This window comes from Balaenoptera ricei, chromosome 8, assembly GCF_028023285.1.
Source record: "Balaenoptera ricei isolate mBalRic1 chromosome 8, mBalRic1.hap2, whole genome shotgun sequence".
In the NCBI taxonomy this organism is placed as follows: domain Eukaryota; kingdom Metazoa; phylum Chordata; class Mammalia; order Artiodactyla; family Balaenopteridae; genus Balaenoptera; species Balaenoptera ricei.
Window position 1 is genome coordinate 113,458,707 of NC_082646.1, and position 23,073 is coordinate 113,481,779.

Below are 23,073 nucleotides of genomic sequence, written 5' to 3' on the forward strand. Positions count from 1 at the left end.
AATGGTATGTTATAAAACTGTATCCTCTGGTTATTGCTGATATTTAGACACACGTGTAGAATAGTCTCTGTTTGGCCTCCCAGATCCTCTCCACCTTTCTCTGCCTTTCTTTGTGCCCCAGGAAGTGTTTGTCTACAGAATGCATCACCTGGTTAGGTTAATGGGAGACACCTGTAGAGATTAGAGATGAGAGAGGTCAGGGTGTTTATTTCCCCAGGCCCCTCCCTGCAAGCCTGTGGTTGGCAGTGGCTTCACTCCTCTGCTGAAGAAGCCTCTTTCCCTGATTACTGCTTCCTCCTTTTGTCCTTTCAAGGCCAGGAGTGGTGGCTGCTTCCTGAGGTTAAAAGAAGTCCCTCATGCTTTGCTTATTCACTGAACTCTGCCCCTCCTTTGTAAACTGGAGGGATTTGCTGAAATCCCTCCAGTGATCTTTCTGCACATGCCATCTGTTTCTCACCGGGACCATGACTGATACCATAATTGCCACCAGAAGTGGCCCCAGAAAACAGACTCAAAATGGGATGCTAGCATTGGGTTGCACATATATTTGATGAGCATGTGGCTAAAATCCTTGCCCGGGGAAATCGAGTACCAGGAGCCTGTGTCATCCAGGGGCAACCCAGTTCCTCAAATTATCACCAATGGTGGCATGGGATGTGGTGCAAGTGGAGGGCAAACAGATGTGTGGCCAAGCGGATGAGATATTTAGTCGCTATGGCAAATGCGGGGTTACAAAGACTATGCAGTGGGCTGGCTACTTCTGAGGGCTCTGGGAAGTACACACAGGAAAAGGACGGTTCACACCTTGGGTGTGTCAGTGCCCTCCAGGCAGGCCACCAGGAACACACCTGTAACTCAACAAGCTGGGATTCTTACTGGTTGCAGCTAAAGAGACCACACACCTGGGGGATGCACCCGGGGACTCAGAGGGTATTAGAAAGGACTCCTTATAGAATTGGGGCTTTTGTAGGTGATTCTGGGGGGCGGTTTAAGGAAGCGGGGTTTTGCTGTGGATTGGTGCTGTCTGGAAGCTTCTTAATAACTCCCATCCAGAAGGTGAAGCTGTAATGAGAAGTGGCAGCAGTGTCCCAGCTCGGGTGGCGGAGGAGGTCCACCCGTGACTGGAGTGGTCAGCAGCCCTGTCTGATCGTGGTGCCTGGGAAACTGCTTGTGTCAACAGCAGAACACCAGGCCTAGGGGAAGCCAGGCCTCTCCACCGCCTCCTCGGACGGACAACAGCAAAACTCCGTGGTCTCTAGAGGAAGCTCGGCCAGCAGCCTCGGAGCAGACCCTGCTGAGGGGTCGGCGGGGAGCAGGGGGCGGAGTGGTCAGCGCGCGGCCTCACCGCGGGCACACACGGAGGGAGGCCGCTGCACCAAGTCACGCCGGTCACTCGGCGAGGAGCACCGAATCCACAATCCCGCTCCGGCCGCGGGGCCAACTGGCGGCCCCAGAACCTACAGTCCGCGGGCCGGCCCCACGGCCCGCCCCCAACGGCCCACCCGCAACGGCCCACCCCCCAACGGCCCGCCGCGCATGCGCACACTGCCGGCTCGGGAGCCATTTCGCGGGGCCGAGGGGCGGGGAGCGACTGCGCAGGCGCCCGGCGCCGGAAAGGGCGGGGCAGTGTTGCGCCCGCGCAGTGGGCAGTGCGGGGGCGGGGCCGGCCGTCAGCTGACTGTGGCGGCGGCGGCCTTGCGGAGTAATAGTCACATCGCGGTTCCGCGCGGAGGGTCGCCGGCGCGTCAGCTCTCGGAGGGCGAGGCCTGAGGCCGGCCAGGCCATGGCGACCACCGTCAGCACGCAGCGCGGGCCGGTAGGCTCCGGCTGGGGGCGGGCTCCACGGCCTCCGGGCGCAGGGGAGGGCCCGACGCCGGGCTCCGGGCAAGCGGAAGGGAGTCCCGGGTTGGGGGCGGCCCCGCACCGGGTGGGTCCCCAGGTTGGGGGAGGCCCCGCACCCAGTGGGTCCTCGCAAGGAGGAGGCACCCAGAGAAGCACCCTGAACCCTGGACAGGCTCTTGGATGGTGGAGGCTCCCAGGCCCAGCTGTGTTCCTCGGTTTCTTAAGTGACAAATGAGGGGTTGGGAGCCGCGAGCTGGTAGTGCCCTTCCGCCCAGCCCTCGCGTCCTGTCTTCTGGCCCAGCTTATTGTGTCAGTGCCGGCGAGCGAGTCCAGACGGGCTCAGGCCGGCTCCTGGGGACTCGCCTCCAGCCGGGCGTTCAGACTGGGTTGGGGTGCGTCCTCACGAGTAGTGAGGTTTTTATTACAGCGGCTTGAAACGTACAGTAGACGGACACCTGGGTCCTTCTGAGTCGGGACAAGGTTCTTCTGTGGGCACTTTGATGTGCCTTCTTTCAGAAAGCCGCTGCTGAGGGTAAGTCCCCGACTGCCGGGGCTCCTCACCCTCGGGTCGGGGTTGACAAATCTTGTTTGTGTTTTTCCCGACTGGAGAAGAATCCACAGAACGTTTTTCTGAGTTTGAGGAAGACCAGGTCTTGTTAGAAGCCCCCTGGGTACAGATGCTCGTTCTGAGCGTTTGAATGGGACCTGATGGGAGTTCCTAGCCGACTTAGGTGTGGAAACACCCCAGAGTCAGTAGAGTGATTTCTAGATTCGGATTCTCAGCGTTTCCACGTCTCCACCTTCACTGCGCACAGTGAGTTACAGCAGGCCGAGTGTCTGTCGCACTTCCTCATTTCTATGCAAGTGGCTCGTCAGAGCAGCACAGGGCGCAAATTAGCGGCTCCCCTGGGAGGGGAGCGGTGGCGTAATGGGCAAGCGGCCCGGCCCCGGCCCGGTCCCGGCCTGTCACGTGTTCTCAGCCTGCTGGGAACTCAGAGCCCTTGTCGCCGGGAACCACAGGCAAACACTCACGGCCGGCTCGGGGCCAGGCGAAGGGAGCGCTTGGTGAAGGTGGGCCCCTCCTCTCACCAAGGGGGATGTTGGCCATGTGCTGTGACAGGGCCAGGGCGACGGGCGGTGTCCGGACTTGGGGCCTGTGCTGTCGGGGTCTCGATGACCCGGCTGACTGGCCCTGTGCGGTGCTTCCCGGCGTGTTCTCTTGTCGAGTGGTCGTGGGCCCCATGCGTAGACCAGCAGGTGTTTGAGGGCTGCCCTCCATGACTTGTGCTCATGCAGTAAGGTTCGGTCTGGGCCAGAGCTGCTGGGGGCTCAGGGGTCTTGGGCGCCCTGGAGCCTGTGCGGCTTGCCCAGCTGGCGTGGGTGCTCTCGGTATCTTGGGTGGCACCGTACGGTGACGCCTGCCATCGGGTTCTCACAGAGCATCCAGTCTCAGACCCCGAGGTCTGAATTCGAGTTGGGGTGAACGGTGGCCGGCCTGGGCCGGGGTCAGGGTGAGTAAGGGTTGTGGAGCAAGGGTCTCTGACTGGAGACTTGATGGGGGAGCAGGAGCTGTGGGGTGGTGGGAGGGGAGAGCATGGAAAGCAGAGTGGGACAGGGTCTGGGAGATGGGGGGCTGCTGCTTCAAGGCCAGGAAGGGTCCTGAGCAGGGGTGTCTGTGCCAGAGGGCGGGGGCCCGCGAGTGCAGGTACACCTGGCCTGGAGTTTGATCTGGTTGCTACAGTGTACTGTTTACTGTTTTTTTTTCCCCCCCTAATGTTTTTGCCTGGTACGCATTCTCTCGTTTCCACATCTCCCCTCTGGCCCACCCCCTCTGGGTTAAGTGTACTCATAAAGGCTTTTTTTGCCAGTTATCAGGCATGGAGAACCCTTCCTTTTGTGGTTATCGGGGTCTGGTGGAGATCTCTTCCTTTGCCAGGGTGCACGGACTTGGCGTTGAAGGAGCTCCCACGTGCTGTCGTGTGTGTGGTGCGGTGGAGGCCCCGGGGGACGGCGTGGCTTGTGGCAGAAGCTGCCGAGTCCAGCTGGGGCATCCGGCAGGTGCTCCCCGTGCCGGGTCCTGGCTGGGCGGCTCTCCCGAGTGTCCGCCCTCGGCCGGGGGGACCCAGCCCTACCCACACAGGACGGGGTTCAGCCTCGGCCCAGGGTCACTCAGCAGGGCTCCCAGGGCCTGGATTCACGCTCGCTTGGGCTGACTCTGAAGTCTGACTGTCTCTTCCTGCTCGTGGTGAAGGAGGGACAGAGTTCTCGGGCATGTGAGGCAGAAGGGGGGTCCCACGGGTCTGGGGAGGTTCCCTTTGTCCCTGAGAAGGGGAGCCTGAGGGGCTAGGAATTTGCTTAAATTCCAGGAGACGTGGTGTTTGCGTCTGCAGGTTAGTCTTTCCCTGAGTGGCCGCTGAGGGATGCCCAGCCCTGTGCTGTCTGCCCACTTTCAGCAGTGCTGGTGTTTCTGGTCTGACAGCCCTTCTCCATCCCGTGATTTTGTCTGGTCCACGAACTATTAAAAAGCACCCGATGGACACCCACAGGAGTACCTGTGTGGGGGCCCCTGCCCTCTGAGGTAGAACTCGGGTCAGGGGAGGTTTGCGGGCCCCGCTGCTGTTGACCACAGTGCTGCCGGTCAGCTCGACGGCACGGCGGCCAAGGCTTGGTCACAGGCTAAGACGTGTGGTATGTCCCATTGAGTCCAGGCCGAAGGGGGCCAGTAGGGACCACTTGTCCTGCTTTTGGAGATGCTGGTTGATCAGTGCGGCCCCTCCTTCCTGTCACATCTTTTCCCTCGTCAGGCCTGAGGGTGAGCTGTCTGGTGGTGCCTGGGTGGCCCGGGATGTCCAGGTCCTCATCAGCCTTGCACAAACTGATAATTGACTTCACTGGGGATGGCAGAGGGTGATATTTGAATTTTTTTTTTTAATTTATTTTGGCTGCATTGGGTCTTTGTTGCTGTGAGCGGGCTTTCTCTAGTTGTGGCGAGCGGGGGCCACTCTTTGTTGCGGTGCGCGGGCTTCTCGTTGTGGTGGCTTCTCTTGTTGTGGAGCATTGGCTCTGGGCCTGCGGGCTTCAGTAGTTGTGGCACGCAGGCTCTGTAGTTGTGGCTCGCGGGCTATAGAGCGCTGGCTCAGTAGTTGTGGCGCATGGGCTTAGTTGTTCTGCGGCATGTGGGATCTTCCCGGACCAGGGCTCGAACCCGTGTCCCCTGCATTGGCAGGCGGATTCTTAACCGCTCCGCCACCAGGGAAGCCCCTGATGTTTGAATTTTATCACTTGTTCTGCATTTATTAGCTGGACCTGTTTGTATAGATGAATGCTGTCTGGTTGTCCTTAAATACAGTCTGTATGGAAAAGGCAAGACAGCTGCTTAGTTCTTTCCCTTTCATTTCCACTGTTCAGAGGAAGGAGTTGTTTTTTTTTTAGGCCTGCGCTTGGCTTTCTCTTTTTCGGGTGCAGTTGTGGACCCACACTGTTGGAGTCTGGACCGTCGCCCGTGTCCCTGTGAGCTCTGCTCTGGATTCTCAGGGTGAGTTAGGAGCGCGTCCTGGTTTAGAATGGCCCCGTCTTCCCGTGAGTTGGACCTTTTTGCGTGTGGTGACCCCGCTGGCCATGCACAGGCCTTTCTTGTTTGGTCTGATGCCACATGGCAACGCCAGCTTTCTTTTAGGGAGTGTTTGCCTGATGGGGTTTTCATTGTTGGACCACATCTTTCTGAACATGTGTGTCAGGTTGGTCTGTTGTCAACAACATGGAGCTGAATTGTTAAAATGTCAAATCTGAAGTTTGTCTTCTTCGTTTTTTAACTGGAATGTGTTAGATAGTTTTATGTATATAGTTATACACACACACTTTTTGTTCCTAATGCTTTCTTTTGTGCTTTTATTTGTCTATTTATGTTTCTTTTTCTCTCCTTGCCTGCTTTTGGATTGATTAAATATAGTTTTTTAAGTTCCATTTTTTGGTTTCTGCTGGTCTGGAAAACACATGTTGTCATTCTGTTCTCTTTGGGGTCATCCTGGAAATGTTAACATAGGGACTTCGGGCTGCAAGGTTAATCGTCGTAACCACCCTCCTCCTAATCAGTTGCTGCCTCGGGTGGCCTCTCCCCATCCTCCCAGGGGCGGTGTTGCCTTGATAAGCTGGTGCTTGCTCAGATGGACTGAGACACGTGCTGCTTCCTCTGGTTCTTGAAAGGTATGTTTGCTGTCTGGGATTCTGGGCTCACAGTCTCCTTCTCTCGGGACGTGAAGGCCCCTGTGTGGCATCTGCCATCGAGCTGTTGGTGGCAGATTCGCCTGTGCTCCAGCCCTGTGCCTCTTCCCGCATCTGAGAGCAACCCCAGCCCCTCTTCCCGTTCCCCCGCTCTGCTGTCTGTCGGTGTCTGTGGCATCCGTCTGGGCATTGTGGCCTGCAGCTCTGTGGCCGTGCCCTCCCGTGTACATGGCCTGGGGGCTGCCCGGCCCCTGCGTTACTTGTCGTTTCTCAGACACCTGGCCAACTCCTCGGGCTCTCTGCCTGCAGTCCTGCCTGTGTACCTCCCATTCCGCCCACCTCCCTCTGTTGATTCTGCTTCACCACCAGCTGGATAGGAGCTGGGTGGGGGGGATGGCGGTGCGGGGCTGGGGGCCCAGGAGGGGCAGCTGCCTCAGCCGACAGTGAGAAGATCCTGGAGGTCGGGAAGCCACCTGTGCTTTGCAGGGTGCGGGGGTGACCGAGTGGGGGTGGGGCTCGGACGGGGTCCCCGCAGCGGCTTGTCTGGCGGGTTCATTGTGGGCACGGCCGCGGCAGTGGGCACAGGTGCGATGGCCTCTCCCTGCCCAGGGTCGCCTTCTTCACACGGGTTTCCTTCCACGGCTCCTCCTCCTTTCTGTCCGTCTTGCTCCCTCGGGGGTCTTGGGGGGTGTCAGCGCCCACCCCACTCATCCCCAGGCTTACCATCCTGAGCGGCTCCCTGTCTCCCAAGAACATTGCACACGGACCCGCCCTTTCCTTCCCTGGGACCCTCCCTGGTTTCCCCGTCCCCTTGGGCGGCCTCGCCTCTCCTGCCCACTCAGGCGCTCCTGTGGCTCTGCCTTCCGAGCAGGTCCAGAATCGGATTCCTTCTCAGCCTCTGCTTCACCCACACCCACCACACCCCTTCGGCTGGTCCCGCCCTGCCGCCCCCCCCCCAATGTCACATGCTGGGGCCGGGCGCCAGGCAGAGCCAGATGTGCATGCGCGCAGCACCTCACCTGCCCCGGCACCGCACCTGCCCTGCCTGCTCACCTGCCCCGGCTTCTCACCTGCCCCGGCTGCTCACCTGCCCCGGCACCTCACCTGCCCCGGCACCTCACCTGCCCCGGCTGCTCACCTGCCTCGGCACCTCACCTGGTCCCTTCCTCATCTCTGAGTCGGAGCCCATCAGTGGCCTTGGGGCAACACCCCTGTCCTCCGCTCCACCCTCCTGCTCTCCCTCGCTTGCTCTGCTCCAGCCACCTCCCTGCCTCAAGCTGGCTGGCGGGCTCCTGGCCAGGCCTGTGCACAGGGCCCTCCCAGGCTCTGCATGACCGACGCCGTCGTGCCATTCAGGCCTCTGCTGAGGTGGCATCTTCTCCCGAAGCCGCCTCAGCCGTCTGCACCGTCTTACCTCGCCCTGTGTCCATTTACAGCTCTGCGACTTTCAGCAATGATTTGTTTTCATTTGTTAAAGTATGAGCTCCGTGGGAGCAGTGATTTCCCCCCAGCATTTGGTGTGAAAACCCGCACATACGGTGAAGGTGAAAGACTTGCAGTGCAATGCCCGGCCCCCGGCGCCCCTTGGCGCACCACTGGCTGTTTCGTTTCACTCAGATGTGGACGGCGTGATCCATCTCGCTCGCGCCCGGACCCCGGGCTGGCGGGAGAGGCTCTGGAATCCCTGGGCGAGGCCCCGTGGAAGCCGCTGGCTGGCCTGTCAGCGTCGTGTGGCGTTGTCTCTCTCGCTGACCCTCTGGCGTCCTCGTGCTCAGTTAACGCCGTGCCTCGGTCCCCTCGTCCGGAGCTCGTGTACGCTGTGTCCGGCAGGGATGGGACAGCCAGACGTTTTGGCTTGAATGGCCTCTCCAGGGTTGGGTCATTTAGAAAGCCGGGGGAGGCCTGAGGGATAGGAATAGGGGAGGAGAGCTGACACAGGTTTTTGCAGTGAAACCTGTAAGAGGATTGGGGGGGAGGGGGCGAGGGGGGAGGGACCAAGTGACACCCTCTGCGGAGCCCCCCGCGGCGCTGGTGGTGCCCGCCTTCCCTCCCTGTTGCTTCTGGGCCTTTTCCTCTTTTCCCATTTCCTGAAACCAGGTCATCGGCAGGAGGTGCTGGAGGCTTGAGGAAGGAGCAGGGTGTGTGTGTATGTGGGGGGCGGTGACTCGTGCAGAGACCTGTCCCCGTGGCTGCAGGTGTCGGCTGGCAGTTGGAGTTTTCCTCGTAACTTTCTTTGGGAAGATGCTGAATGTATGGAAGAACGTCAGTGACACGTCCCGTGGCTGGCAGGTGTCTCTTAGGCCTCAGTGGGCACGTCCTGGGGCCTCTCTGTCGGGGTGGGATGCGCTGGGATGTGTGTGCGGCCCGCTCCTTGCCACAGGCCGCTGAGGCTGCGGTGCGACGGGGCCTGTTGGCTGGCGGGGCAGCCGTCAGCCGCCCCGGGTGCTGAGCCCCACGTGACCTGCCCTGACCCGCCGTCACCCTGGGCCTCACCCCTGCTGTTGTCTCCGGCGGGCGGGCCTAGGGCAGGTGTCCCCAGGGCGCCTTCAGGCGGGTGGCCCTGCAGACCTGGAGGCTCCGGGTTCAGCGTTGGCTCCTCCTCCCTGGGCTGTGACCCCCCCCCGCCCCTCGCAGGCTCTGAGCACGTGGGATTGGTTTGTTGTGCTGTGTCCCCCTCCCTTGAGGCCTCAGCCTGGCCCGCTGTCCCCGCGTGGCTCCCGCGTGGACTGTGCTGAACCCCAAAACCAAGACGAGTACGACAAAGAGGGCGCGTGACCCCTAGGCGTTGCATCTCATTCTAGTTTCATGACCTCTAGGAGCATAACTGACAAGACAGGATCAGTGAAGGAAGGGAGAGGCCTTTCCTGACGTGTCACTCTCGCCACTGCACGTCCCCGTGCGGCCTGCTCCCTGTGGGGTCCTTGGCGCTGAGGTGGGCAGTCATTCCTCAGACCAGCAGGTGGGGGTGTGGTCTGTGCGCAGCGACCCCTGGGAGAGTCATTTCTGTAAGACGAGCACCGGGGCAAGCGGGGGCTGTGGGCAAACGGCGAGGGGCCCGAGGGGCTCTGGATGGGGTGCGTCTGGGGGGTCACGGGGGCCTGGTCTTGGCGCTGGCAGGAATTGACGATTGGCGTGTCCCGGGCATCTCAGCCCTCCTGAGGGGTGTGGCCCGCGGGGTGTCACCACCCGCCTTCCTTCGAGGGCCCGACCTGGAACCCTCTCAGCTGCACTACGTGCCCAGGAAACGCGGCCTGCGATGCCCTGGGGAGGGAATGGAAGGCACTGCGCTCCTCTCCTGGCAACGCCGGGGCCTCTGGGGGGCGGCCTCCGGGGGCGCCCTCCCCTGCCCTGGGCTGGGTCCTTGATGCAGCGGAGGTGTGAGACGCAGAGCTGGCTCCCAGACAGAGGGTCCGGGGGGGCGGGGGGGGCGGGGGGCACGGCTTGCTTTTAGAGAGAAGCAGTGGGAGCGCGAGGCCTGTGGGTGCAGAGTCGGCGTGTGGGCTGCTGGGAGCCAGCGAGCACCCTTGTGTGCGCTTCCGTCAGCCTTGGTGGGAGCGCATGAGCTCCAGGCCCAGACTCTCCCAGGGACCTTGGAAAGGAAAGGCGCTGAGGGCGCTCGCCGGGCGAGGTGCTCTCCCAGGGGCGCTGTGAGCTGGGCGGGTCGGGTGCTGTCTGGGCCCCCGCCTGGTGCCGTCTGGTCTGCGCAGGACAGACCTCCGCGTCAGGCGGCGTCTGGACGTCACGTGGTCCCTGGCGGCCGCTATAAGCGCAGTTGCCAGAACTCGCTGTGACACGCTGGGGGCTTCCTTTCCGTGTTCCCTGAAACTGCCCAGTTCTTCAGGGCCCGCGGCTGGGGTCTGTGACGTCCCCTGGGCGGCTGAGGGGGCCTGTGGCCCCGGTTTCCCCCCCAGCAGCCAGACCTCCGTCGTGGGTCCTGCGGCTGCTCCCTTCCGTTCACCTGGGCTCTGCTCGCACTGTGGCCCCTCCAGGCCCGCGCCCCCCGCCCGGGAGCGAGCAGCGGTGCAGCTGTCCAGGGCTCTGAACACCGGGGGGAGGCGTCGGGCCATCTGGCTGTGGGCCGTCTCTCCGTGCATGGTGTCCTGCGGTTTTCTGGGAATTGTCGCTCCTGCAGCCCCCAGGCTCTACCGGGCGCCACACGCAGGTGTGTCTCTGGGAGCCGGCGCTTTCCCATCACTTCAGCTGCCCAGGGCCAGGTCTCCGGGCTTCTGGGGGTTAATCTGTTGGCTTCTTGGTCTCCGGGGCGTTTCTGCATGTGAGCTGTTTCTCATGGAGACGTTTGAAGGGTATCAGCACACAGGCCTTTCCAAGTCACTGGACATCCAAGCTTCAGGTTTCACCCCGTGAACAGCGCTCACGGTGGACAGGCCTTGCTTGCGGCAGTCCTGGTCCTGGGGAAGGGATCGTGGACACGCGGACCAGAGCGTGTGAGGCGCCCAGGCCCAGCGAGGACGCGAGGCCTGCTTTCAGGGCGGAGACGCACTCGGGCCTCCACAGAGCCCCCCGTCTGCTGAGCGTCCTGCTCCCGAGAGCGCAGGCCCTGGGAGGGGCCCGCAGGGTGGAGACCCTGGCACCGCGGACCCCCGTCCTGTGGGCGGGCGGCGCCCAGCTCTGACCGCCGTGCTCTCCGCAGGTGTACATCGGGGAGCTGCCTCAGGACTTCCTGCGCATCACGCCCACGCAGCAGCAGCAGCAGATCCAGCTGGACGCACAGGCGGCGCAGCAGCTGCAGTTCGGAGGGGCACTGGGCACCGTGGGCCGCCTCAGCATCACCGTGGTGCAGGTGGGTGTGGCCGCTTGTGGGGGGGGGGAGGGGGCCGGAGCGGGCGGGGCGGGGCCTTCGCTGTCATATCATGTTTCCACGTGGACGAATGGGGCTTTCTCTGATCCCGTTTTTCCGGAAACACACACCTGGTGGAGAACGATGGACGTGAAGATACTGACGATCGCCCGGGTTTCGCCAGGAGGAGTTAGAGAAGGGGTCCGGAGCGCCGCTCGCCCTGCCGGTGCCGGGGCAGGGGCGGCGCGGCTGCTGCCCGGTCATCCCGGCCCCCGGGAGAACCAGCTGTGCTGTCAGGGCGGAAAGGGTGCTGCCACATTGCTCTGACGGGCTGCATGAGGCCGCGGGAGGCAGAGACGTCTGTCCGTCCATCCGTTTGTCCCCAGCAGACAGCAGGGCCGTGCCCGGCGGGTCGTCGTGCCCAGTAGGCTTTGGGGTGGCCTTCCTCAGACACTCGTGTGCCTGCAGCACAGCCCAGTCGACGTCACAGGGGAGCCACTTGGAAGCGGGCAGGCCAGGCCTCCGTGTCCCCTCCGTGGTGCCGGGGGCGCGGGAGGAGAGCACGGTGCAGACGGGCCTCTGCAGAGGGCAGCAGCCATGCGCAGAGCATGGCCTTGGGGCCAGTCGGGGTCCAGGTGAAGGGAGGCGCCTCCCGCACTCACGGGCAGCTGGCCTTGCTCAGCCACGAGCGTCGGATCATTCCGGTGGAAAAGCCTTAGCGGCTAGACAGAGGCAAAACAGCTGCCTTGAAGCTATAGAAAATCAAGCCCGTTTCAGACTTTGCTGCTACATGTTTTCCAGAAAATACCAGGGCAGCTTCTAGGAGTTTCGGGGGGAAAATCTGCCGTCCTGAGAACTGCTCTAGTGAATTCACGGTGAAGACAACAGCACGTGAGGGCTGAGGCCCTCTCCCAGGCGCTTTCGGGAAGACATTAGCCATGTTATGCGTGTTTGCTCTTGGAGACAGAGGAGCAGGAAGTCAGCGGGTGAGGAGGGCAGGGGCAGGACGGCAGTAAAAGCCTGCGTCGCCCTGAGGGACGGAGTGCGGGTGCAGCGATGGCGAGCTTCGAGGGCGTGTGTGGAGCGGCCCAGTGATTACCGTGGAAAGTACAACTTGAACAGGAATTGCCACCCTGTGCCAGGGGCTGCTTCAGGGCCAGGCCCTCCTGGTGCTGCCGGCTGGGGGTCCTGCGGCCTTGGAGCTCGGCTCTGAGTGGGCACCCTGTCCTGAGCTGGAGTTCAGGGCTCCCTCGGGCTCTGTGTCGGGAAGATGTGGGCGAGGCTGGAAGGCCCTGCACTTGGTGCTCCTGGGGGAGAACCAGCCGACTTCAGGGAGCACCCCAGTGGGGGCAGGAGGGGGTGTGACCCCAAGGCCTGTTGCCAGCGCCCAGGGGATGGAGGAGCATTGACCTAAATGGGGGAAATTGTAGGAGGAACAGGCCGGGAAGGAAACTCGCGGTTCAGTGTCGGACACGTTAAGTCGAGGATGTTTTAAAGGCAGGTGGCCGAGGCTGGGGGGCTGTGGACTTCAGGGGAGAGGTCCAGCAGTGACACAAGGTGGGCGTCCTGAGGTGCTCCGGCTGGTCCTGCACGGAGGGGTGGTGGCTCTGGGACGTGCGGTCATGGGCAGCCCCGGCCAGAGCTCTGGGGAAGTCGGCACGAGAGTGGGGGATGCGGGGGGCAAGGAGGCTCGCAGACAGAATAGGGGCTTGTGCGGAGCCTTCCAGAGGGGAGAAGAGAGAGGGTGTCAGTGCAGGCAGCAGGGCTTTGGGGAATTTTTTGCTGTTCTTTTAAAAATCTACCTTACTGAATATGATTTACATATGTGAAAATGCGCTGATTTGAATTAGCCTATGCTTCAATGACCTCTGACAAGCCTGTCCACCCCTGTGATGAAGAGAGCTTCTCCAGCAACGCAGAAAGTTCCCTCTGCCTGTCGGTGGGCTGACCAAGCTCAGCCCCCGGGGCACTTCCCAGAGTCTGTCTGTGGCCCAGCAGGGCCGCTGTGAAGCGCGGGCTTCTGTGTGAGCGTGAGTTCCCTTTTCGGAGTCGACTCCCTGCTCCGGAGCTGGGTGGAGTGTGCTTTGGAGAAGCTGCCAGGCTGGTCCCTGCACGGCCGCTCCGTGGCTCCGCCCAGCCGCCCGCGGGGCTCCTGCGCTCTGGGGGTGGGCGGCTTGGCCCGGCCCAGCTGGGTCTGAGCCCGTCCAGCAGCTCCTTGTGGCCTCACGGGGTTCTGGTTTGCGTGTCTCTGATGACCGACGGTGGGGAGCATCTTCTCACGTGCTTATTGGCGTTGCGCTTTCTTCTTCAGATCTTTTGCCTGTTTTCTAATCGTGTTGTGTTCTCAGTGCTGAGGTTTGTGAGTCCTTTATGTACTGGACACAGGTTTGTGATCAGACTTGATTGCGCAGATGGGGCTGGTCTGCCTTCCTCCTCACGGGCCTCAGGGGGCCGCCAGCTGCCCTTCCTGGGTCATGCTTTTGCTGACCTTGCCTAAAAGATGACAAAGACTTCTCCTGGTTTTTCTTGTGCAAGTTTTATAGTTTCAGGTTTTACGTTTAAGCCCATAATCCACTTTGAGTCGGTACTTACTGACCGACAGCCTGCCGTGCTCCTCGGTGTCCACGTTTTCTCCTCCAAACGCGGCCCGAGCAGCCTGTCTGGCTTGAGTGGGCCCGTGACCTATGTGAGGTGTGGGTGGGCTCCGCCGGGATGCCCAGGGTGAGGTGCCTGCACCCCTGGCCCCCACGCCGCGCTGGGCAGGGACGGTCACTGCCGAGAGGCTCCTGCGCGGGAGGGGAGGCGGGGAAGCCAGCACGGTCACTGTCCGAGGGTGCGGGGAAGGCCTTGGCTGGGCCCTGCTTCTCCGGGGTGGCCCCCGTCCCCCTGCTTCTCTTCTCGGTGGCTCTTGGCTCTGTCCCGGGACGGCCTGCCGTCTTCACCCTCCTCCTCCTCTGGGTGGGGATCTAGCCCCTGCCTAGCAGCAGCCGGTGTGTCCTCAGTGTCAGGCACGGCGCCGGGTGCCTTATCGCAGAAACACTGGACCCAGCCTGGACTTTCTCCTCCCTCCTGGGTCCCAGAGCACGGTCGTCCCTGGGACTGGTTCTGGGACCCCGCAGACACCACCATGCAAGGATGCTCAAGCCCCTCGTATGAAACGGTGCAGTTTTGCACTCACATACCCTCCACATGTCCTCCCGTGTACTGAGTCATCACTGGGCTACTCGTAACGCCCAACACACGGTAAATGCTGTGTGCGTGCAGTTGTAACACAGTGTAAAGCTATAAAAATCGTTGCTGGTGTGGCAAATTCAAGTTTTGCTTTTTGGAACTTTCTGGAATGTTTTTTCCTAATATTTTCGATCTGTGGTTGCTTAAATCCACCGTTACGGAGGGCTGACGGTTCAGTTACAGCCGTGTTCTGGTGGGTCGGCACCCAGAAAACTCTGGAAGCCGTGAGTGGAAGGGGCGGCCCACTTAGCTGAGCTGCGGCTTCCACTGTGACAGCTGCTGCCCTGTCTCATACGGTGGCTTTATTTCAGGCCAAGTTGGCAAAGAACTACGGCATGACCCGCATGGATCCGTACTGCCGACTGCGCCTGGGCTACGCGGTGTACGAGACGCCCACGGCCCACAACGGCGCCAAGAACCCGCGCTGGAATAAGGTCATCCAGTGCACGGTGCCCCCGGGCGTGGACTCCTTCTACCTGGAGATCTTTGACGAGGTGGGGGCCGCGCGGGGGCCACTCAGCCGCTCCAGAACTTCAGGTTTCTTGTGGCTTTGTGACAGGCGTCCTGGTGTCCCCAGCATAGTGAAAAGCACGTTTCCCCTGCAGAGTCTTTAGAACTTGCATTCAGACACGTCACCACCCTGTGTCCAGCGTGTGGGCGTCACCCGACCAGGCAGGTCAGGCAGGCGCTATCTGTACGCAGCTTGGGTGTGACGTGGCCAGGGCCCGTGGCTGGGTGGCGTGCGTGGCAGGAGCCTCCCGAGTGTCCCTGGGCCGTCGGGTGCCCTGGGCTCTAACTCAGCCTGACCCTCCGAGGGCCTGTCTGGGCGTGTCCCACCGCTCCTGAGGCCGGGTCGGCTGCCCCCTCGCCTGTGGTCAGCTGACAGGGCTGGGGGGCTGGGGTGGGCAGCGGGGCTGGGAAGTGGCCACAGTCCCCAGGGTTCTGCCTTCCTCCCTTCCTCCTGGGTCCTCCCTCACACCCTGCCCCATCGCCTCTGGGGCCCTGGGGTGGAGGGGAGGAGGGGAGCGTGTGGTTCGTGGGGGAGCGCATGTCTGCAGGCGCCCGGTGGAGCCTCCCTCCCCCTGCACCCACAGGAGGTGGAGAGAGCGGGTTGGCCCCGGGCCGCGTACACCCTGCCAGGAGGGCTGGGGGAGTGGGGCGGCCTCCCGGGCGGCCCTGGGGTCACCGCCATCTTCCGTCGCCCCCCAGCGAGCCTTCTCCATGGACGACCGCATTGCCTGGACGCACGTGACAATCCCCGAGGCGCTGAGGCAGGGCAAGGTCGTGGACGAATGGTACAGCCTGAGCGGACGGCAGGGCGACGACAAGGAGGGCATGATCAACCTGGTCCTGTCTTACACGGTGAGGCCGGCCGGCGGGCCTGCGGCCACCGGGGTGCCATTCCTGGGCTTAACGGCATCCCCGCCCTCACTCCGAGGTGTTTCTGGCATGTGGACGCCGGGAGGGCGTGCAGGGACCCCGGGTGGGACCGACTGCCCAGCCTCACAGCCGCCGCCTCTGGCACCTTGTCTCACCCCCTTTCTAGTGCTGGACTGATTCACAGCAGGTCCCAACATCAGTGAGTTTACTCGTGAACGTGCCATCGTGCCTCTGTAACAGACGTTTCTACGTAGACGGAAAGCCATTATTTTACTTAACTGAAGAATTATAAACAGAGAGAGGCTGTTTGACCCTGGAATTTAAGCTTAGGTTTCCTTTCTTGAGCGGGGTTCTCTGTTGGTCACGTCTCAGCCGTGGTTCAGCAGGTCTGATGACACCTTCTACCCGAGTCCTCCGAGTCCTCCAGCAGAGGAGCCTTTGGGGTGTCGGTGTGGGCAGGGACTTGATGATGCTGGACGGGGCGCAGGGCCTGACTGGACCCGCCTCGATCCTGGCTCAGGTGACTGGGCTCCAGGCCCTGTGCTGTGCCTCCCAGGACGGTTTTGGCGAGGCTGGGAGTGATGAGGTTTGGATGTGCGCTGTGTTCTTCTCTGACCCCCTGATCGTCTTTGGTGTGTTTCAGTCGCTGCCGGCTGCCATGATGATGCCGCCTCAGCCCGTGGTCCTGATGCCCACTGTGTACCAGCAGGGCGTCGGCTACGTGCCCATCACAGGTGTGAGCTGCTCCTCCTTCCCGGGCGCGTCTCCTTGGGTGTTCGAGCTGGGGGGAGGCACGTGGGGGTTCGGGCTGTGGGCTAGAGGCTGGGCCTGGTCTTCAGGGGATGCCCGGAGAGCCTCCCAAAACCAGGGGTCCGCTGTTACGTTTGAATGTTACATGCATGTGTAGGAAATAGGGTTTGTTTTTTCTCTGTCAGCACAAAGAAGGTGAGTTGAAATTTATGGAGATGTTGAAATGTGATTTCTAAGCATTTTGAGTCACCGCAGCACAAGATCACTTCCTGTTGGGTGGATGGACACCGGGCTCCAGCGTTACCGTTTCTCTTTTTACCTTCATGAGGTACTTACCTTACACGTTGGTAACCTTTCTGAATGAGCGGTTCGCACAGCACAACAAAGTCAAGTTGGACTGTGGCTTTTCCGCCTTTGGATTTTTGAGCCTTCACGTCAGCCTGTGATCGGCTCCCACCCTGGGCCACGACGGGGCCTGGGCTCAGCTCGCCCCCCGCGTGAGCCACCGTAAAGCCGGGCGGTGCGTGGGCGGCGGGAGGCTCGGGGCACCGGAGAGACCAAGTGACGCCGAGGATGCCGTGTGCACGGTGGTGGCCACGTCCCCGAAATCCTCTGAACTCCGTCCAGGGCAAGGTGAAGACTGTGAGGCCCCGAGTTAACTGCCCCAGGACCGCCTGCCTCCCACGTTAAAACCCAAGACCCTCCGGGTGGAAGGGGTCTAAGGAGAGCCACAGTGTCTCCTAAAGTTTGTCTCGACTGTTCCCAGAAGTGTCAGAAATGCAGGCAGTGGGAGTGTGGCCCGGATGCGAACCAGGCAAGGGCGGACAGCGGGGGCTCGCGGAGTGAAGCTGTCAGCCATCCCCAGTCCCGGGTTCCCTTTTCCTTCTCCCCGTTTCTGAAAGGTGGTGGGCGAGCACCTTCCTGGGCTCATGGAACGACCTGGGGGTCCTGGCCTCACCGGGTTTGAGTGCCCACCTGGGACCCAGGCGACCTCTCGCCTCTGAGGACGGCCAGGACTAAAGGCCGGTGGGCAGGGGGTGTGGGCAGGTGCTCGGCCCGGCTGGCCCAGGAGGGACTTGGAGGGGCTGGGCTCTGCTGCTGCCTTGGGAGCACGTCCCGTCCCCTCCGTCCCTGGAGGCGGCCGTGTGTGTCCAGCGCAGCCTCGGTCGCGCACCTGCAGCCGATGCCACCTCGTCTCAACACTTGTCGGCCCTTCTGCCAGTTTTGGTTTGGACAGTGTTGAGCTGCCTTTAGGATCTTCTGACTTCAGACAGGAAAGGAAATCATGTCCTAAACTTCTCAGTCCAGCGCTCCCAGCCTGGTTGGGCGGATTGTTTGTGCTTTTGACTTTATAAGAACTAATGATTTTATTTTATTTTATTTTTAAAATTTATTTATTTATTTTTGGCTGTGTTGGGTCTTCGTTGCTGCGCACGGGCTTTCTCTAGTTTCGGCGAGCGGGGGCTACTCTTGGTTGCGGTGTGTGGGCTTCTCATTGCGGTGGCTTCTCTTGTTGAGCACGGGCTCTAGGCGTACGGGCTTCAGTAGTTGTGGCCCCCGGGCTCAGTAGTTGTGGCGCACAGGGGTAGTTGCCCCGCAGCACGTGGGATCTTAGTTCTCAACCAGGGCCCGAACCCTCGTCCCCTGCATTGGCAAGCGGATTCTTTATTTTTTTATTTTTTTAAATTAATTAATTAATTTATGGCTGAGTTGGGTCTTTGTTGCTGTGCGCGGGCTTCAGTAGTTGTGGCTCGTGGGCTCTAGAGGGCAGGCTCAGTAGTTGTGGCGCATGGGCTTTGTTGCTCTGCGGCATGTGGGATCTTCCCAGACCAGGGCTCGAACCCGTGTCCCCTCATTGGCAGGCGGATTCTTAACCACTGCGCCACCAGGAAAGCCCTGCAAGCGGATTCTTAACCAGTGCGCCACCAGGGCAGTCCCAGAACTAATGATTTTAAATCCCTTTCTACTTTTCTGAGTGGTGTTTGACTGGCTCTGCACTCTGTTAGGCGTGGAGTCTCTGTTAACACCCTCCTTCCTTACGTTTGCCGGGGTTCCCCCCCGAGACCATCTCAGGACAAGGAGTCAAAGCTTTGACTTGGGGTCTGGTGGCACCAGGTGCTCGGACTGAACCTTCCAGCGGTTGAGATGCCGTGAGGTTCTCATTTGTCACCCGTGTCTAACAAGGGAGTGAGGGGACGTGGCTGGTGTGAGGGAGTGATACCAGGAGCCCCACGTGTAGCTGGCGGGGCTGGGCGTCCGGGGCCCCAGGGCCTCTGCTCGAGTGCACAGGCCCCGGCGTGGCAGTGCTCGTGAGCCCCTCGCCTCGTGGGTTGTCTGCTGTCACAGGGAAGGCTGGGCGTGCGCTGGGCGGGTTTTCTTTCCTCGTCAGTGTCTGATTGTGATGTGAGTGCCAAGCTGGGAAAGTCTGTTCTGGAAAGTGTGACAGAGGAAACGGCGTGAAAGTCTCAGGTGTTGGGGCAAAGGAGCGTAGACTGTGTTTGCTGTTTCGTTCTCAGGTGGAGGGAACTGTTCTGTGGCCTTTGATGGATGAGAATTGACCCCTGTGGTGTAAATGCACACGTTCTTAGGCTTGTTTTTGCCCCTGCCACCCCCGCTGTGAAGTGGGTTCGTGTGAGACGCTGGGGACCGAGTGGCGGGGGGCTGCTCGCCCCTGGTTTCTCGCAAGTGTCTGGCCAGTTTCTGAGGTCATGTTGGGAGACGAGACCTGGGGGGCCGCCCCCTGGGGCGGCGCGCGTCGGAGGTGCTGCTTTCCCTGAACCCTGTCTCCTGGTCGCAGGGATGCCCGCCGTGTGCAGCCCCGGCATGGTGCCTGTGGCCCTGCCCCCGGCCGTGAGCGCCCAGCCCCGCTGCAGCGAGGAGGACCTGAAGGCCATCCAGGACATGTTCCCCAACATGGACCGGGAGGTGATCCGCTCTGTGCTGGAGGCCCAGCGGGGCAGCAAGGATGCGGCCATCAACTCCCTGCTGCAGATGGGCGAGGAGTCCTAGATGTGCCCCGCCGCCAGCCCGCCTGCCCGCCCGCCCGCCCGCCCAGCTCCCGGGAGCACCGTCCCCAGCAGATCCCCGTGAACGCGCCCTGCGTAGCCCCTTCCTCGGACGTCTGTGTAGCCCAGTCCACACCCTTGTTCGGGATGCATGTGGTTTTCGGTTCTTGCAGCCGTTCTCGACGTGGTCGGGGCGGGTGGGGGGCTCTCCCGCATTGTGTCGGAGGGCCGTGTCCTGTGTGCGCGCCCGCCTTCCCGCCGTCCCGGGAGGCTCTCCTGGGAGCATCTGCCCCCACCAGGGCCTTCGTGCCGAGCCTCCTCTGGTTTGATTGGTGGCCTGCGGTGACGCGACCTGATCGGGTAGACCCATTAGCGCAAGGCACACAGAACCCACTGACAGCGGGTTTGGGGTCGCTTAGAAGTTTCCGCTGAACACTTATCTCCTCCCCTTGGTGGTGTTCGTGGGCTGCTCACCAGCGCCCAGCCTCGGCCGCAGAGCTCAGCCTGCGTGCAGAGCGGCCAAGTCTGGGCGTGGCGTCGGCAGCCCTGGCCTGAGCCCGGGGCCCTCCGTCTCTCCTGCTGTCTCACCCGCCTCTGTGTGATGCTGTCCCGAAGGGTCACCGCTCCTCCCCGGGATGCACTCTGGCAGCAGAACTAAAATTGGGGGTGTAAGAGACAGATCCAGTCTTTGTGTTTGCTTATTAAAGGGCCTTTAGGAACTGGCTTGCTACCGATGTTAACTTAGGGAAGCTAGGTTGGGCCCAGTCCTGTGGATCAGTTTGGGCGACAGAGAGGGCAGTCTGGTGACCGTCAGTGCTGGCAGGTCTTCCCAAGAGGCAGGAGGCGCCCTGCCGTGTGGACGGCACCCTGGCCCTGGCTCCGGCCGCGGACAGAGAGGACGGGGACAGGCTGGGTGATGCCCCGTGGAAATCAGAAATCTGAGTGGTGTCTCCGAAGTGACGCACTGTGCTGTGGTCACTGCGGTCCGCGGTAAGTCGTGGTCACCGCTCTGTCTTTGCCCAGCCTTTGGACATAGAGGTGGATCCCAACCGTGTGGACGTCAGTGGAAGGTCAGCCCAAGGAAGTTAGGAGGACCCAGGCTGCAGCCCTTCCCTCCGTATAGGTTAAGTGTGGTGCCACTTTCTGTCTCCCGGGGCGTGCACGGTGGCCCCGGGTGAGGGAGACCTGCGTTGGTTGGTGGGTTCGGAACACTTGTGCCTTTGCCGCAGGCTCTTCTCAGATGCTTGAGAGCGATGGTTCCTCGGCTGCAGCCCTAGACTGTTGGGCGGTGACCTGACCACACTCAGCGCAGCTCCACACAGGCCCGGCCCCCAGCCCCAGGTGACCCCGTGCTGCCCCAGCCGCCCCGCCCGGGCCTCCGTTCACGGGAGTCTTAGCTTCAGGGCGGCTCCAGACCTGCCAGCTCTCATGGTCCTTTTTCATGGATGCCGCTGCTTTACTAGGTCAGAGAAGGGTCACGCCCCGTGAGGCCTTTGTTAAGTCAGACGCCCTTCCTGCCTCGGCTGCCCCTTCCTGCCTGGCTTCGCGTTCGTGTCCGCACTCACCGTCCAGGCAGCCCCTGGGGCTGGGGTGGGTGCCGTCTGGCTCGGGCGCCCGAGGCTGCTGGGCCCGGGGCCGGGGCACGTGCAGCCGGCTGCTGCTCTGTGCTGGTGAGGAGAGAGGCGTTTCCAGCGGGCCTGCCCGCCTTCCCGTTTCAGGCGCCCAGCCGGGTATTGGCAGAAACGGTCCTCGGAGCTTTGCGTTTCTGATCATTCTTTTGGGGTCCAGGGTCCAGATTCCTCCTTGATTGTAAGATACGTTTTTACTTTTCAGCCTTCTAATTTAATAAATGGTCTGTGTAAAATAGAGAAGTCAAGTTCTCCAAGGAGAGTTTGCCATTTTTGTTCTGTTTTTTTAACTCGGCTCGTAACAAGCAGGTTGACGGCAGTCGCAGTAAACTCACCAGCAAACTAGTTGCAGGACTCGTAAGTGAAGGCAGAGGAGGGCACAGGCTGGATTCCGACTGGGAGCCTGAAATAGTTCCATGCAGCGTGGGTTTGGTTTTCTGGTCGGGCTGTGGAGGACAGGCCCCAGACGCTGTCCTCCACTCCTGGTTCCCGAAGCACCGGCCTCTCGTTCCTTTGTTGTCCTGTTTGTAATTCTTCTCCAGGCCGTCCTGAGCCGGGAGTAGGAACCGAACATGGGCCACAATGTGTCTCCCCTTCTAAGAGGGCCCACGACGCCCGCCTCGGAGCCAGACCCCGAGTGCAGGGTCCGGCTCGGGTGCAGGGCCCCGGGGCCCTGGAGCGCACAGGGGTGGGGCTGGTCCAGCCCCGAGTCAGCAGGCACTGGCCCCACTGAGGACATTGCACAGCCGGGAGGTGGGGAGGGAGGGGTCCCACTGCCTTCGGGTACGCCCCCCCCACCCCCGTTACCCCCTGTCAGTTTTCTCAGGTGCCCTCCTGCCCTGGGTCAGTGTCACAGTGAGAGCTTGTGCCCAAGGCTGAGAGGAGTTGTGCATGGGCGGGGCCCGGGCACCAGGGACACGATGCAGAGGGTAGGATACGCTCCGTGCTTGCCGTGTCCCGGGTGCTCGGCCCTGCATGTGGGGTGTGAGCCGCCGGGAGGTGCGGCCTTGGCTCGTTCAAGTGCCGGCTGAGGAGGGGACTCGGCCCACAGAGGGAGGGGGGAGCCCCTCCCCACTGCAGGCCCATGTCTACACCACCTGCAGCCCGGGGAGCTCCAGGTGAGAAAGCCGCTTGGTGGAAGCAGCAGCACGTTGTTTCTGGAGGAGCTCAGACGCAGGCGAGCGGGACCCCGCCCATCCCAGCCGCCAGCCTCCCCTGGAGCAGCACGTGACAGCCTGCAGTGTCGTGGAAACAGAATAAAATGCAAAGACCAAGAGAGTTAACAATACGCACACAGAAATGGAGAAGAACTGAGCTGTTGGAAATGCAGATACAGTCGTTGCAGTTGACCCCTTGGTGGGCAGGCTTTTGGCAGATTGGACGTTGCTGAAGGATGGTGGTCCAGCGGGGCCTGAAGAAACCCACTACACACGGGGCCCAGAGGAGGTGGGGGGACGGTTGGTGCCTCCGGTCAGGAATCCTGTGAACCCCAAGGAACACGAGGTAGATGTGCATCGAGTGTGTGAAACAGGCCTGAAACGGCCGAGCTGGGTGTGGGCAGGGGTGTTACTTTGGGGTCAGCTGGTGGAGCTGGGGACAGGGGATGAGGACGTTACCCAGGTACGCGGCCTGCCCACGTCTCAGGGGCCCGCCACTCCTCGCGTGGACGTCCATCCGCAGCCGAATGCGGGCTGGGTGTGCAGGCGCCGGGCAGTGGGTACCGGGCCGTGGTGGTGGCAGCCCTTCCGTCCTTCATGTCGGAGGTCAGAGATGGCCCTCCTCTCGGCCAGCCCATCCCAGACGGCAGAGGAATCAGTGGTGTTCTGCCGGCGTCCATCCCAGTTACACGTTCCAGGGCTGGGGAAATGACCAGTGGGTAGCTGAGTGGCCCCATAAGCCCCAGTTTTAAAGGGGCCTTGGCGTTGCTTTGGGTGCCTGCGGTCAGTGGTGGCTCCTCTGCCTTGGGGGTGAATGCCGTGAGCCCCTCTGGGAGGGGGTAGGGACCACCGCCCCGTCCACTTGCCCTGGTGCCTTGGGCTCTCCTGAGGGAGCCCAGCCTCTCCTCCGGCCGATGGTTCTGGCCTGAGGACCGAGCAGGTCTGGACCCTGGGGGAGGGGCCGTGGCCCCCATGAGGAGGCCGGCAGCTGTCTGTGTTGTCATTCGGTTCTGTTCTGAGTCCACGGGCTGTCAGCCGCCCGTCCAGCTTGCCCCCATCAC

The 23,073-nt window shown here is 61.7% G+C and overlaps 1 protein-coding gene across 2 annotated transcripts; it reads left to right on the forward strand.

Annotated features, from left to right (window-relative positions):
- The first annotated feature begins 1,650 nt into the window (after positions 1-1,650).
- TOLLIP (toll interacting protein) lies at positions 1,651-21,098 on the forward strand. 2 transcript variants are annotated; one of them, XM_059932350.1, is made up of 6 exons: positions 1,651-1,816; positions 10,715-10,864; positions 14,404-14,586; positions 15,302-15,454; positions 16,116-16,206; positions 19,020-21,098. In XM_059932350.1, exons 1-6 carry the CDS (start codon positions 1,784-1,786, stop codon positions 19,229-19,231), a joined length of 822 nt encoding a protein of 273 aa, XP_059788333.1. In that variant the 5' UTR covers positions 1,651-1,783; the 3' UTR covers positions 19,232-21,098. The 2 variants fall into 2 exon arrangements, with proteins under 2 accessions (XP_059788333.1, XP_059788334.1); XM_059932351.1 differs by lacking the exons at positions 14,404-14,586; positions 15,302-15,454; positions 16,116-16,206 and having other exon boundaries at positions 19,020-19,161.
- The last annotated feature ends 1,975 nt before the right edge of the window (positions 21,099-23,073 follow it).